General features: G+C 35.1%; 1 protein-coding gene across 3 annotated transcripts; it reads left to right on the plus strand.

The window, feature by feature from the left end:
- The first annotated feature begins 12185 nt into the window (after nt 1-12185).
- Nucleotides 12186-15240, plus strand: LOC131077956 (pentatricopeptide repeat-containing protein At2g17670). Of its 3 annotated transcripts, none has more exons than XR_009113688.2 (2): nt 12186-12333; nt 14928-15240. XR_009113688.2 is itself a non-coding variant. In XM_058015555.2 (2 exons), exon 2 carries the CDS (start codon nt 12654-12656, stop codon nt 14124-14126), a length of 1473 nt encoding a protein of 490 aa, XP_057871538.2. In that variant the 5' UTR covers nt 12186-12333; nt 12501-12653; the 3' UTR covers nt 14127-14219. The 3 variants fall into 3 exon arrangements, 2 of the variants coding, with proteins under 2 accessions (XP_057871538.2, XP_057871537.2); XM_058015555.2 differs by lacking the exon at nt 14928-15240 and adding an exon at nt 12501-14219; XM_058015554.2 differs by lacking the exon at nt 14928-15240 and having other exon boundaries at nt 12186-14219.
- The last annotated feature ends 586 nt before the right edge of the window (nt 15241-15826 follow it).

Below are 15826 nucleotides of genomic sequence, written 5' to 3' on the forward strand. Positions count from 1 at the left end.
CTTGCTAGTCTTAGAGTTGATATTGAAATAAATCATAATTGTACCTCTCTTAGAGTATCTTCTATTCACGAGGAAAGAATCAATACTCCTATCAATGATATCTCCAATGGAGATGCAATGCTGAAGAGTAACATTGAACAATCCTCTTCTCACAGAGATACTTTGGTGCAAGAGGGATAACGTAAACATGTTAATCTTAGTAAATCTATCCCTCTATATCCATCTTATTATTCTAGAGCTCATCTTAATCACCAACATATTATCAAGACAAGATGATGTTATGCATTTTATTCATGACTTATCTCCTAGCATAACATTGAGAAAAAATGAAGCTTAGATGATTAGAATCTTACTTCCCACCTAAAGTGGATATGTTAAATGGTGATAGAAATGATAATATCCCTACAAAGGTTCTTCCTCCCTTATTTATTCATCCCTTTGGCCCTTTAATATATCCTTATACAACAAATTACAAAGAAGACCATAGTTAAATTACTTCTACTTCACAATTAATTTTTTTTTATGAGGTTGGTTATGATATGATTTCTAAACAAGGCTATAGTGGACAAGGTCTTGGAAAATCAGAACAAGAAATCAAAGTCCCTATAGATCCCCCCTCACAATGGACTAGAGAAGGCATACGATATCTCACTAATTACCTCAAACTTCTATGGATTATCTTTAAAAAAGCTCAGTTAATCTCCCTTTATTTCATGAAGAAATGAAAAATTTGTAAACCCAATCAAGAAAACAATCTTCTTTGCACACATCATCAAATACATGCCCATCTTACAAATGATTGTCCTAATTTTCTAAATGAAATTATACAAAAAACTCATTGCTAATGATAGTATAAAAATGATAGATTAATAACACTTCCTTAGTCTATTATGTTGCTCCTCACTATGTGACATTAGTAGCTTACCTTTTGGGGGCTCTTTGTCATTTGTGGTGGTACAATTTCATGTGCAATCATACTCAGTTAGAAACATAATAGTCTTTCTTCTTTTTGTCTCCATGCTTGGGGGAAAGATTAGTGTTTAAATCTTCTCTCTTTTCAAGGATTTCCTTTTCCATTCTTGAGTTGCATCTTTCATAACTTGATGTCCTTTCTTGCATATAATTGTCCTCCATGTGTGTCACTTGGTTATAACCTATCCCTTTCTTGAAATGATACGTCTTTTATGAATAATCTCTCGTTAGTGAATGTGTGCAATCCTTCACTAAGAATCCACTTTTTCTAGTAGTAGGGAAGGTGTGTATTCTTAGTATCCTTCCCTTTTCAAAGATGTCATATTTATTGAAGATCTCCTCTATTTTTCAGAGGTAGATATATTTAGATAAATATCTCTTCCTCCTTTCACTATGCATCCCTCAGAAGGATCCCTTTACACTTGCTGCAAGATGTACTTCTATTACAACAATATCTTCCTTGCTTCAAAAGATTTATGCCTCTTTAGCTTGGATTAATGTACATTATTTCTTAAAGGATATCTCCTTGGTGATTAAGGTGTTTATCCTTGTCGTTTATATCTACCTTAAGACATCAACATATGGCTATGTTGACATCTTATGTGCAAGGGGGGGGGGAGGCATATATATGGCCTCCTTGTTGCTTCTTTTCAATTTTATGTTTCAAGATTTCCTTATGAACAATGTTCTTTGTTTGGTTATCCTTATTTCATGTTGCAATATTTCCTTACAAACAATGTTCTTTGTTTGGTTATCCTTATCGCAATGTCCCAGTAACACCTTCCTTGTAGTTTTTTGCCCTATCATAAGAAAGCTTTGATTGGAAAAATATTTTCTTTCAATTTTTTTTTGTGGTTTTCCTTACAAACAATGCTTTGTTTGGTTATCCTACTTGCAGTGTCCCAATAAAACCTTCTTTGCAGTTGTTTTCCTTGTGATAAGAAAGCTTCGCTTGGTAAAATATTTCCTTTCAATTTGCATTGATCAATTGTCTTGCAATAAGAAAACTTTTCTTGGCACCCCTTTTTGCAGGATGAGTGGAATTTGCATAACACAACTTGTTAAACTATTTTGACTCTTCCTTTCCACACAAATCACACAACATAACACAACTTGTTGTCCCGTGAGAATTCGTACTTTCATGGATCACTTAGCATAACACAGCTTGCTAGCCAGTGGAATCCATGCTCTCTCTCTCTCTCTCTCTCTCTCTCTCTCTCTCTCTCTCTCTCTCTCTCTCTCTCTCTCTCTCTCTCTCTCTCTCTCTCATGGATCACCTAGCATAACACAACTTGACAGCCTCTGGAATCCATGTTTCCTTTCTCCTTCCCCATGAGCCCACAACATAATACACTTTTCTAGTCATTGAATCATTGTTCATCACTTGATGCATGCTCTTATTCTTTCCATGTGACCACTTGTGCACTTGCAATAACATTATGAGAATGATATTAGTGGCTGAGACATTTAGATTATCGAGGTCTCTTCAACTAGTTGACTTGGAGCCTTTGTTTTTAGTACTTACCCCTTTTGTGTGTCTTTTGTCTTGGTTTGTCTTTTGCCTTTTGTTTTTTGTCTTATTTTATGTGTCCATTTATGTGATTGTGTGAGTTAAGATCCTAAGCTTGGGGGCTTGTTCCCTCTAATTTAGTGATGTCTTATCTCTTTTAATCTTGCTCCCAGTTGCTCATATTCTCTCTCTGTCTTTCTTCCACTTTATTGTGAGTATGTGTGTAGGCTCATATTCCTGCTAAAGTGGAGATTAAATGTAGTATCATACATTGGAATCTTGTATAATTTATGCCACTTCTTGTGCCCCTACTTAGTGTGTTCCCTCTTGGATTTTATCCAAGCCCATTTCTCGCCCTTTTACCTCAAAATTGAATTCATTTGTCTGCATTGTGATTTGAACCCCTATCTCAGGCTATGTGCACCATATTCACAGCCTGTTCACCTTGTTTTGGGTGGACAAAGGGTGCTTAGGGTATCCTTGTCCCTCGAAATTGGACCCAAATTTGAATAAATGATGCCTACTTCTTGTTGTTGGTTCCCAATCATGATGGAATAATTTAACCATTGGAGGTTGGCCTAATTTGTGGAATACCTTGAGAAGCCTATATAAAAGCATTCTTCTAATTCATTTTCACATCCATCCACATCCAACTTCAAGTATCCACAAGCATTATCATCCACTTACACCTTCAAGCATTCAAGGTGGTATTTCATCTCACCATATCCTTTAAGCATTCTTCAAGATCTAGACATCATAGAGCAACAAATTACATCAACCTTCTGATAGTTCTGATACTAATTGTTAAGTATAGATGCCAAGCTACCAAGATGAGAGGGGGGGTGAATCATACAAACTTAACCTTCCATAAAAACAATAGATTCAACCTCGGTAACATATACTTCAGCAATATAACCAAAACTACTAAACATGCAAACTCATAAGCATATAAACATCATAACACTCATAGCACTAGATTTAACATGGAAACCCAAATAGGGAAAAACCACTGTGGGATTTCGGACCCACTAAGAAATATACTCTTCTAGAGTATGCTCGGTTAAAAGCAAATCCTGTTAAAGATTACAAACACATTGCTAGATGTGACCCGGTTAAGGGATTTCCCTCAGATCTGTTAGGATCTTCACCTTGTTAGAAGTGACCTTTGTTAAAGGGTTTCAAACACTCAATCAGAATGTCACCTTGCTAGAGGGTTTTACAAATAAGATTGTTAAGTCCACTCGGTTAAGAGATTTTTTGTCGCTTCACAAAATAACAGTAATAAAAATCTATCTGCAACTTCACATCTAAAATGCTAAAGCAGATTCTTATTTGCTCAATACAATCTATTCATAGGACTTATCTTGTCCCTCTGCTGGGCTCTATACTCTGTTATTCAAACAGGTCTTCAAGCTTATGTGCTCGATAATTACTATGTAGCATCCCTGTGCTTACACTTGCCCATATGAATTGTTTATCAACATTTCCTTATTTATAAACAATTTGCTAACCGCTTAATATCCTTGATCACATATCCCATGATAAATCATAGCCATCAAATCTTTAAACGTGACCAGGTTCAATGTATCCTTCGATCTGAAAATGTTTTGCCTCACCTTGGAACTTGTGCTAAGGTATTGCGGTTCAATATGCGCTGTAGATCTTTTTGCCAATTTTCCTTTGCCATAGATTCTTTAACAAACTTCATGCATGACATACCAATCATTTAATCAGTTCCAGCTCATCAGCTTCCTTCATTAAATAACGTTTTTAATCATTTAATGCATTCTGTTACAGCTCGGTTGCAACTCGGTAAATACTAAACTTCACTTGGTAGACCTTCCGCCGTCATTAACCGATAGCGATAACCTTAGGGTTTACCGACTAGGTTCTTTGCTCGGTAACATAGTATAGTATTAACCTTTCAATCAACAACATATGTAGGATATCAAAACAATCTAAACATCATGATCTCATCATTGTCTAGCTCGGTAATAGTTACCTATTGAATAACTTATTCCTCCCCTTATTCATCATATTCTTTTTGTGCCTTTTACCGACATCTTTATACTCACCAAATCATACTTCTTAAGATATGGCAACATTATACTGAATTAGAAAATCAATTTCTTGACATCAATGACAAAATAATAATATTAAGACAGTAAACATCCTTAATCAGTTATATCCATAATCATCAACAACCTTTTCAATATCCTAATTGGAATGCCAACAATCTCCCCCTTTGGCATTGATGGCAAAACCAATTGATTTGACCTAATTGATTCGAATTGTTGTGAGATTCTGAAATGCTCTCCCCCTGTCATCAGACTTCTCCCCCATACAATAGTCTTCTCCCCCTTTGACAACAATGCCAAAAAGTAAAGAACTAAAACATGATTTCTTTTGCTGAGAAGTGAATTCCTTATTGTTATGTGTCAACTTAGTCTCGGTCAGAGCATTATGTCTTCAATTCCTGGTCCCTGTATTTGTTTCCTGCATACCTTTAGAAAACATCCTAAAGTGTGTAAATAAGCATCAATCCACACATAATATTCTGTAGATTCATCAAATTGATGCTTTCACCAAACTCTGTCAGTGAGTAGAAGATAGGGGTAGGACCCTTAACTTGCTTCTGAGATACTCAAAAGTGTCCCTTGGCAATGGCTTGGTGAAGATACCTGCTATTTGTTCTTTTGTGCTAACATACTCCAACACCACTTTCTTCTCTTGAGCTTCTTCTCTAAGATAATGATATTTGATAGAGATGTGCTTTGTCTTAGAGTGCATAACAGGATTCTTTGAAATGTTAATGGCACTAGTATTGTCACAGAATATAGTTACTGGCTCGGTAACTTTCTCATTTATATCTTCCAATAGTTGTTTGATCCATGCTATATTAGTACAATTCAATGCTGCAGCAACATATTCAGCTTCTGTTGTTGACTGTGAAACACATCCTTGTTTCTTGCTAAGCCAACTCACTAGTCTTTCTCCTAAAAATAAAGCTCCTCCACTTGTACTTTTTCTGTCATCAATGTTGCCTGCCCAATCAACATCAGTATAAACTTTTAAATCAAAGTCATTTCCTTTCTGATATACTAAGCCATAATCCTCAGTACCTCTCAAGTATCTGAAAATTCTCTTGATTGTTGTCATGTGTGTTTCCTTGGGATCTGCAGAAAATCTTGCAACTATACCTACTGCATGTGCTATGTCTGATCTGTTGTGAGCAACATATTGTAGCTTTCCAATTATGGATTGGTAAAGTGTCTCATCAACAGATGCAAATTCATCATTCTTTGATAATTTGCAGTTGGTAGTCATAGGAGTACTTACTGGTTTTGAATCCTCCATTCCAAATTTCTTCAAGATTTCCTTTATGTACTTGGATTGAGTAATGAAAATATCATCTTTCATTTGCAATATCTGTAAACCTATAAAGTACTTTATCTCACCAATTAGTGACATCTCAAATTCTTTGCTCATTTTATTTCCAAAGTTCTTGCATAAAGAGTCATTTCCACAAAAGATAATATCATCAACAAATATGGCTGAGATCAGTATTCCATTTTCATCATTCTTCATGTACATATTGCTCTTTTCACTTGTCCTTATAAAACCAATCTTGATTAAATAAGAGTGCAATCTTTCATACCATGCTCTAGGTGCTTGTTTCAGACCATATAAAGCTTTGTTCAATTTACATACCTGATCTTTATTCTTGTCTTCAAAAAATCCTTCAGGTTGTTCAATAAAAACTTCTTCTTCTAATATACCATTCAGAAATGCAGATTTGACATCCATTTGATATACCTTGAAATTTTTGTAGGCAGCATATGCTAACAATGTTCTTACTCCTTCAAGTCTTTCCATAGGTGCAAAAGTCTCACCATAATCAATTCCCTCTTCTTGAGCATATCCTTTGCAAACTAGTCTTGCTTTATTTCGAATGACCTCACCTTTTTCATTTAGCTTGTTTCTGAAAATCCACTTTGTATTGATTACATTTTTGTCCTTCAGTCTTGGGACCAGTGTCCATGTGTCATTCTTCTTGATTTGATCAATCTCTTCTGTCATAGCATTTATCCAATCTTCATTGTTAAATGCCTCTTTCACTATTCTCGGTTCAAATTCAAATATCAGATATGTGTTATGTCTCAGTTTGTTTCTTGTCATCACTGGATCATCCTTATCTCCTATAATCTGACTTGATGCATGATTCCTTCTGACATACTTGGCTAATATAGGCTCGGTAGGCTCCATATGATCTTCTTCATCACTCGGTAACTGGACATTATCTTCAGCAGCTTTCTCGGTAGGACTTCTCGGTTGAACATACATAAATTCTTCATAGTCTTCTGGTTCTTTAGAATTTCCTTCATCATTTCTTTCTGCAAATTCATCAATTTTCACATTTGCACTTTCTAATATTTTGTTAGATGATTTGATCAGACATTTAAATGCTTTACTTCTAGAAGAATAACCAAGAAATGTTCCTTCTTCACTTTTCTGATCAAACTTTCCATTTCTATCATCTAATGTTTGTGGCACTTTCTTTTCAATCATCAGGGTTCTGGCACAATCCACAATAGATCTGTTTCTTCTCTCAACTATCCCATTTTGTTGTGGAGTTCTCGGTGCAGAGACTTGTCTTTTTATACCATGATCATTGCAGAATAAGTTGAACTCGTCGGAAGTGAACTCACCTCCTCTATCAGATCTAAGACATTTCAGTTGTCTTCATGTTTCATTTTCAACTCTTGCCTTGTACCATTTAAACATTTGAAAAGCTTATGATTTTTCTTTTAAAAACATAACTGACATCATCCTTGAATAATCATCCATAAATAATATGAAATATTTATCACCATAATAACTTTGAACTTTCATAGGACCACAAAGATCAGTGTGCACAAGATCTAAAATTCCCTTAGAAGTGTAAGACTTACTTGTAAAGCTTGATCTTGTCATCTTACCCATCTGGCATCCTTGACACATAGCATTCTCAGGTTTTTCCAAACTCGATAGACCTCTTACTCGGTGCTTCTTGCTTATTTTGATCAGATTATCAAAATTTACATGAAAAAACCTTTTATGCCATAACCAAGTATCATCTATCTTTGCATACAGACACTTGTTCCGAGTTGAGTCAAGATGAAATGTATTACCTCTTGTTTGTGTCCCGATAGCAGCTAACTTTTCATGCTTGTCATGAACTTTGACAATTCCTTTCTGAAATTCTATTTGGTAACTTGTATTGTTTAGCTGTGCTACACTCAACAAATTGTATTTCAATCCTTCAATCCAATAAACATCATTACATTTAGCATTGTCAAGAAGTGTTATAGATCCTTTACCTTTTACCGGACATGGTGCATCATTACCAAATCTTACATAACCTCCATCATAATCTTCTAACATAACAAACTTGTGTTTATCACCTGTCATGTGATGTGAGCATCCACTATCTATGATCCACGAATAATTAATTTTTAAGTGAGATATTAGGGATTTTTCTTCATACCTTTCTTCATCTGATCCATCTTTGATAGCCACATAAACTACTTCCTCTGTATCAGTTTCATCTGATTTATCATCATTTGATTCCTCATCGGCTATCAGGCATGACTTTCTATCTCTTCTTCTGAAGTCTCGGTATCCTCTGTATTGATTATTTTTCTGTTTGTCATCTCGGTAATCTCTCTTTTCAGTAGAATCTTTGTCAGGACAGTTAGAAGCCATATGTCCTATCTTATCATAATTGAAACATTTCAAAGGTAGTTTTCCTTTATACTTACCTTTGCCTCTCAGTAACCTTCTGGCTAATAGTGCTTCAAACTCTTCTTGCTTTCTGATTTCTTCACAAATTTTGTGTACTTCTTCCATGTTCTTACGAAATCTTTCACTTGCTCCACTATGATTACCTTCAAAATACTTACTCATTCTATCATTGTAATCATTAGATGCACCAAGATGAAAAGAACTGAATGTAGATTCAACTTTATTTACCGAAGACCCACTGTTATCAAAATTACTTAATTCAAATGCATGTAGCTTACCAATAGTAGCATCCAAAGAAACTAGCATATTGGGTACAGACCTCAATTCATTGATTGCAGAGACTCGGATTGCATAAGCAGGTAGAAGGGTTCTCAATAACTTACTTGTGACATCCTTTTCTTCAATGGTTCCTCCTGCTCCTTTGATTTGATTGACAATCTCCTTTAGTCTTGTATTGTACTGGGTTATGTTCTCACCTTCATTCATCCTCATAGATTCAAGTTGTCCTCTTAAACTATCCACTTTTGCTCTTTGAACATGTTCATCACCGCCATACATAGATATGAGCTTGTCCCACATTGCCTTGGCATCATTGCAGCCTTCTAGATCATTAAACTCTGAGTCGATCAATGCAAATGTTATTTCAATCATTGCTTGAATATGTTCTTGCTTTGCCTTTATCTCTTCCATTATCAATGGATAGGTGCTAGGTGTAATGAAATCATTCTCCAGATAATACACAACATATTCTCCAACTCCTGATAGGTGCAGCTTCATCCTTTTTTGCCATGTAGAGAAACTAGACTTGTTCAGCTTCGGTGCATCCCTCTTATACATCTTTGGATCTTTACCTCAAGTACCTTTAAACTTTTTTTTCCGGAGTCCAAAGCTCTGATACCAATTGATAGTTCTGATACTAATTGTTAAGTATAAATGCGAAGCTACCAAGATGAGAGGGGGGGGTGAATCATACAAACTTAACCTTCCATTAAAACAACAGATTCAACCTCAGTAACATATACTTCAACAATATAACCAAAACTGCTAAACATGCAAACTCATAATCATATAAACATCATAACACTCATAACACCAGATTTAACGTGGAAACCCAAATAGGGAAAAACCACTATGGGATTTCAGACCCACTAAGAAATATACTCTTCTAGAGTATGCTCGATTAAAAGCAAATCCTGTTAAAGATTACAAACACATTGCTAGATGTGACCCGGTTAAGGGATTTCCCTTAGATCTGTTAGGGTCTTCACCTTGTTAGAAGTGACCTTTGTTAAAGGGTTTCAAACACTCAATCAGAATGTCACCTTGCTAGAGGGTTTTACAAATAAAACTGTTAAGTCCACTCGGTTAAGAGATTTTATGTCACTTCACAAAACAACAGTAATAAAAATCTATCTACAACTTCACATCTAAAATGCTAAAGCAGATTCTTATTTGCTCAATACAATCTATTCATAGGACTTATCTTGTCCCTCTGCTGGGCTCTATACTCTGTTATTCAAACAGGTCTTCAAGCTTATGTGCTCGATAATTACTATGTAGCATCCCTGTGCTTACACTTGCCCATATGAATTGTTTATCAACATTTCCTTATTTATAAACAATTTGCTAACCGCTTAATATCCTTGATCACATATCCCATGATAAATCATAGCCATCAAATCTTTAAACGTGACCAGGTTCAATGTATCCTTCGATCTGAAAATGTTTTACCTCGCCTTGGAACTTGCATACATTTCTTGGAACTTGTGCTAAGGTATTGCGGTTCAATCTGCGTTGTAGATCTTTCTGTCGATTTTCCTTTGCCATAGATTCTTTAACAAACTTCATGCACGACATACCAATCATTTAATCAGTTCCAACTCATTAGCTTCCTTCATTAAATAACGCTTCTAATCATTTAATGCATTCTGTTACAGCTCGGTTGCAACTCGGTAAATACTAAACTTCACTTGGTAGACCTTCCACCTTCATTAACCGATAGCGATAACCTTAGGGTTTACCGACTAGGTTCTTTAGTCGGTAACATAGTATAGTATTAACCTTTCAATCAACAACATATGTAGGATATCAAAACAATCTAAACATCATGATCTCATCATTGTCTAACTCGGTAATAGTTGCCCATTGAATAACTTATTCCTCCCCTTATTCATCACATTCTTTCTGTGCCTTTTACCGACATCTTTATACTCACCAAATCATACTTCTTAAGATATGGCAACATCATACTGAATTAGAAAATCAATTTCTTGACATCAATGACAAAATAATAATATTAAGACAGTAAACATCCTTAATCAATTATATCCATAATCATCAACAACCTTCTCAATATCCTAATTGGAATGCCAACAATCTCCCCTTGTCTGTTATAATGCCAACACCTTCATGCAAGCATGCGTTTATGAGTGAACCATTTATGTCAAGTCATGTCATGTTATTACATCATTTGTGATCACGTCAAAGAGAATTGCATCATCAACCTTCATCAACTTTAACAAGCTTGAAGTATATTCAACATTTTACTTCAACATTTTTAATTCAATTTCAGTTCAATTCAAGGGTTAATTCCAACCCTGGGGTCAAACCCCTATCTACAACATAATTTATCTTCTCCTATTTGCAAGTGACAAGTTCAAAAGTTGCAATTATAGATTCAAGCAAAGTAGATAGAGACAATTAGATCCAGATTTCATAGAGGCAAAAAGTGGAGGACAAGGTTGCCCCACATACCTATGTTTGACAATTTTTTAATAAAACTTTAGGAGAACATTTAAGACTACATTTTGATCTCAAAAAGATACCTATTATCTGCATCCAACACTTTGAGGACAAGGTTGCCTGGAGCATCCTTGTTTCACACTTCCAAGTCCTCATTTTAGACGCAGGTTCTTCTCAGCTTCCTTATTCTAGATTTTCATTTATGTCTGCATATCAAATCTGAAACTACTTATTTATGTCAATTTCACACCTTTATCTCTAGATCTTGCATTCAATTTATATCTTTCCACAGTTTATTTTTAACTCAAACAAAGGAAAAAACTGGAATCAATACACATTCATTCTTTGGGGGTAGATCTATTGATTTAATCTCCCTTTGATGTAATTGAGCATTGGACATAGGCTTATTCGTTGTTTACATATCTAAACTAGTGAATACATATTTCCATCCATTACACTAGGCAAGTTGGAAGGGAATACATTTCCCATACCTTCTCACCAATTTTGCCATAGTTAAAATCAAGGGTTCACTTGTTAAAAGTATTTGAAATATTTTTAATGTGCAAAGTTATTCCTTAAGATGACTTTTAGATTGATTTGTTCTTTCTTCTAGCTTATTATTTTTCAAGTGCAATACTTTATTAGTTGCAAGAAATTGTCAAATATTTTGAAATGATCTAATGTTGAGAAATAAATTAACTATTGAAATTGTGTGTGATAAATATTACATTCATTTGCGTAAGGGAGCTTGGATTTTGGAATATAGCAACTTAATTTTCTTGCTTATTTAAGTGCACCTATCCATTAATTTAGATCGACTTGTCTAGTAGATGCTCCTATTTGTTCATCTTGCTTATCACTTGTTATGTTGGACTTTCTTTACCATTAATAAATTGCTCACAATTGATTAAAAAAATCTCAATAGTAAATTTTATTTTTTGATAGCTTGCATAAAGTTCCTTATTAAATTATTATTGCCAATTAACTAAATTTTTTTGATAAGGACTGAATTTTGTTGATCAATGCAAATTTGTTCAACTCTTCAACCTTTAAATATCATAAGAAAAATTAATAGAAGAAAATAAAATAAAATAATTCATTTAAAAAAATAGTTTGAAAAATGTCTTTCAATTTATAACACCTCTAATTGTCACAAGTAAACCTAAAATAAGGCTACTTTTGATCGTTCTAAAACCCTCCTTTACTGAAAACTCTATTGCTCTCGAAAGCCGATGATGGTTCACTGGTTGAAGTTTATTTGACGCTTCTGTCTGGTACCTGCGACAAAGAACCCAGCCATATTTTGCCATGCACTACTCAATGAGGTTGGTTACAATGTTTGCTTTCTTTGCATAAAATATGGTAGACAGATTAGAAGAAAATTAAGGGAAAAAATAATTGAATGATGAGGATTAGCTTTCCACGCCCGGCAAAACTCCAACTTTGTGACTTCAATAGAGTTTTTCAAGCGTCTTTTGCTGTATTTGCACAGACCTATTCCCCTGTTTCGGATTCAGATGAAATAGAAGAACCAGAACTCAATCACACACATGGAAAAGCTGCACATATAGACACGATTCAAGATGTAGAGGGCACACGGGAATCAAAATACAAATACCCACATGGAAAAACCTCACATAAAGGAATGTATAAGGATTCAGAAAACGCAGGGGAATCTAAACTCAAATGCCCACATAGAAAAACGTCACTTAAAGACATTAGACAGGATTCAAAGGACAGAAGGGAATCAAAGCCCAAATACCCGCACAGAAAAAATTCTTCACAGGACAGGAGGGAATCAAAGCCCAAATACCCACATCATGAAAAATCTGAACATAAAGACATGATTACGGATTCAAAGGACACAAGGGAATCCAAAACCAGATACCCATATGGGAATACCAAACATAAAGATATGATTCAGGTTCTTTTGAAAGAGACAAACATATCTGAAGCCATGGGAATGTATGACAGACTGGTCGGTACTAAAGTTATGCCTGATTGTTACACCCATAATGCGGTCCTAAAGGGATTTGCAAAGGGAGGAAAAGTTGAGGAGGCGCTAAGTTTCCTCAATCACATGACACAGAAAAGTGGCTTCTTGCCAAATGCTGTAACTTTCAATATTTTGCTAAGTGAATCCAGTAAGGCTGGAAATTTAGGTAAGGTTGAAGAGATATTGGAGCAAATGATAGAGAATGGTTGTGCACCTGATAATGTCACACTTGACTTGCTAGTTAGATCATTTTGTAATGCTGGGAAAGAGGATACTGCACAAGACGTCTTCAAGGAAATTGTTAGTAATGCTGTTACTCCAGATATGACCACTTTCAATTTTTTAATCCGTCACATGTGCAAGATCAAGAAGATTGACAAAGCATACGAATTCATTGAGGCAACGAAATGTTCAAACTGCAAACCTGATCTTGTTACTTATAGTATAATGATTGATGCACTTTGTGATGGAAAGAATATGAAAGAAGCAAGACAGATGTTAGGTTCGATGAGGGAAGCTGGTTGTAAGCCTGATTGCTATCTATACAATACAATGATGAAGGGCTACTGTAAAATCAACAAGGCTAATGAAGCCTCTGCAATTTTTGAGACAATGAAGGAAGATGGGTGTGCCCCTGATGTAGTAACATATAACACACTCATATTTGGCTTCTCGAAGGTTGGGAATATCAATGAAGCCAATAAGTTTAAGAAGCTTATGATTCATGCAGGGCATTCTCCAGATGTCATTACTTACACTTCCCTTATGAATGGCCTTTGTAGAAAAGGCAATGCTCTACAAGCCTTAGCGCTCTTAGAGGAAATGGAACAGAATGGCTGTCAGCCTGATGGCTGTACATACAACTCTCTATTGTTTGGCCTCTGCAAGTCTCGGCACTTGCCTCAGGCTTTGGAGCTTTTTGAGTTATTGAAATCAAAGGCAGTACGTTTTGAGAGAAGCAGCTATCTCACCTTTGTTAGGGCACTTTGTAGAGCAGAACAGGTGGATAAAGCACATGAGGTTTTAGATTACACGATAAAAACAAAATCCTTGCCAAATGATGAAGCAAAACGTGCCTTGGAAAATGCACTAGAATTATCTAAGAAACCTCGTGTAAAGTAATTTTCCGGTTAACCTTTCTGGATGAGCATTATTAGACTTATGTTTTGCTCTCTTGTTCACTATTAGTATGAAGTCAAAAAAATTTTCAACTGATCTTTGCGTTGCATGTGAAGTACAATTCAATTTCAAATTGGAATATTTTGGTTTGGTGGCACATCAGTAACCTATGTGTGGATTTGTATACAGCTAATTATTTATGAATGATAACCTTGCTTATAAATTGAGAATGCACAATATTGTGATCAAGGTAATGTCAACCATACTGTTTTTCTTATGTTTTTGTCAACTACAAACAATGTAATTAGAGATTATATGTATTCTTCAGGATTAGACTAAAAGGAAAGTTCGAGTTAGTAATTATATGGTTGAGAGCACCATCAATCTGTTCATCTTTTTTCAGCTGTAGCATAAGTAGTTTTGGATTTTAATATAGCATTTGATATGTGGTATTTGTTAAATTTGTCACTTAGCTTATATGCTGAAGCCATTACTAAAAGTCGCGGTGATTTCCCTAAATGAGCAGAAGAAGTTTGTAGTTTTCTACTTTGGTAGTTATGTTGGGAACAGTTGGATTGTGAATCTTTTATTTCAATAGTGTTGCGGTACTGTCATAAATGTAAGATAAGACTGTGTTTAGGATATGTCTTATGTTTAATGTGAAAGGAAATAGTAAGTACAAGTTGAGGCAAACTATGAAGGCTATGCTGACCAATTATCACTGCTTCCTAAAATTGGCAGTGAGGGTTTTGCATATCCTGAGCAAGTAGAAATCCAACTAAAGCTGCTTGTTACCCCTGACAGGGAAATATTAGTATCAAGTCAAAATGATTTCAGTTTCAGACTGCCAAAATATGCATGGGTACAGGAATGTGTGGTTGAAGGGCTATTTGGAGTTTGGTTCCTTCATATTGCAAGACCAATTGTTGTTAGCTTGAACCTCATTTAGTTGCTATGGTTGAAAGCATTCTAGCAACCATTAGAATCATGCGCTCTAGATTTCACATCTTCTAAGAAAGTATATGTTGTAATTGCAAGGCAAAAGCTATTTGTATACATATTACACAGATACATTTGTTTTCTAAAAGACTAAATATATAAGATAAATTTTCAGGTCCATCTGGCCAAAAATACTCTGTAAAACTTATGAAACTGTGTTTCCCTGTTTAGAATGCTGATTCTATCTTTTTTAAGTTTTTAAAAAATATCCAGCCTTTGTTTGTTGTCTTCATTTAAGATTTAATTTACGTAGGTTATGACTGCAAATGATAAGCAATAAGCAAATGAGCCTTATATCATTATACGTTGGTCAAGATCAATAATGAAGAAATGAGAATGAGGAAGCAATCAGGCACTACACAATTGTGTGGGACTGTTGTCATTTGATTTAGTATGACAAAGTTAAAAACTACCTTTAACACAACACAAAGGGCAACTGGTTTAATAGCAAAGTCTATGTTGTAAGCATCGAGATTGTACTGAGATCAAATCATCTTAAAAAAATAAAAAAATCACAAAGAATGAACTTTGATTTTGTCAAGACCAAAAAAGATAGCTGACAACAAAGCATAGATTTGATTGATTGACTGATAAGATACAGGTTACCCAACAATTGTTTGTACAGAGTTCATCAAACAAGGATGGATCATCATTGGCTAACCTCAGCTTGACCTCCATAGGTCTAGAAGAGGGATTGTAGTTTG

Source organism: Cryptomeria japonica, chromosome 5 (genome assembly GCF_030272615.1).
Source record: "Cryptomeria japonica chromosome 5, Sugi_1.0, whole genome shotgun sequence".
Lineage (NCBI taxonomy): Eukaryota > Viridiplantae > Streptophyta > Pinopsida > Cupressales > Cupressaceae > Cryptomeria > Cryptomeria japonica.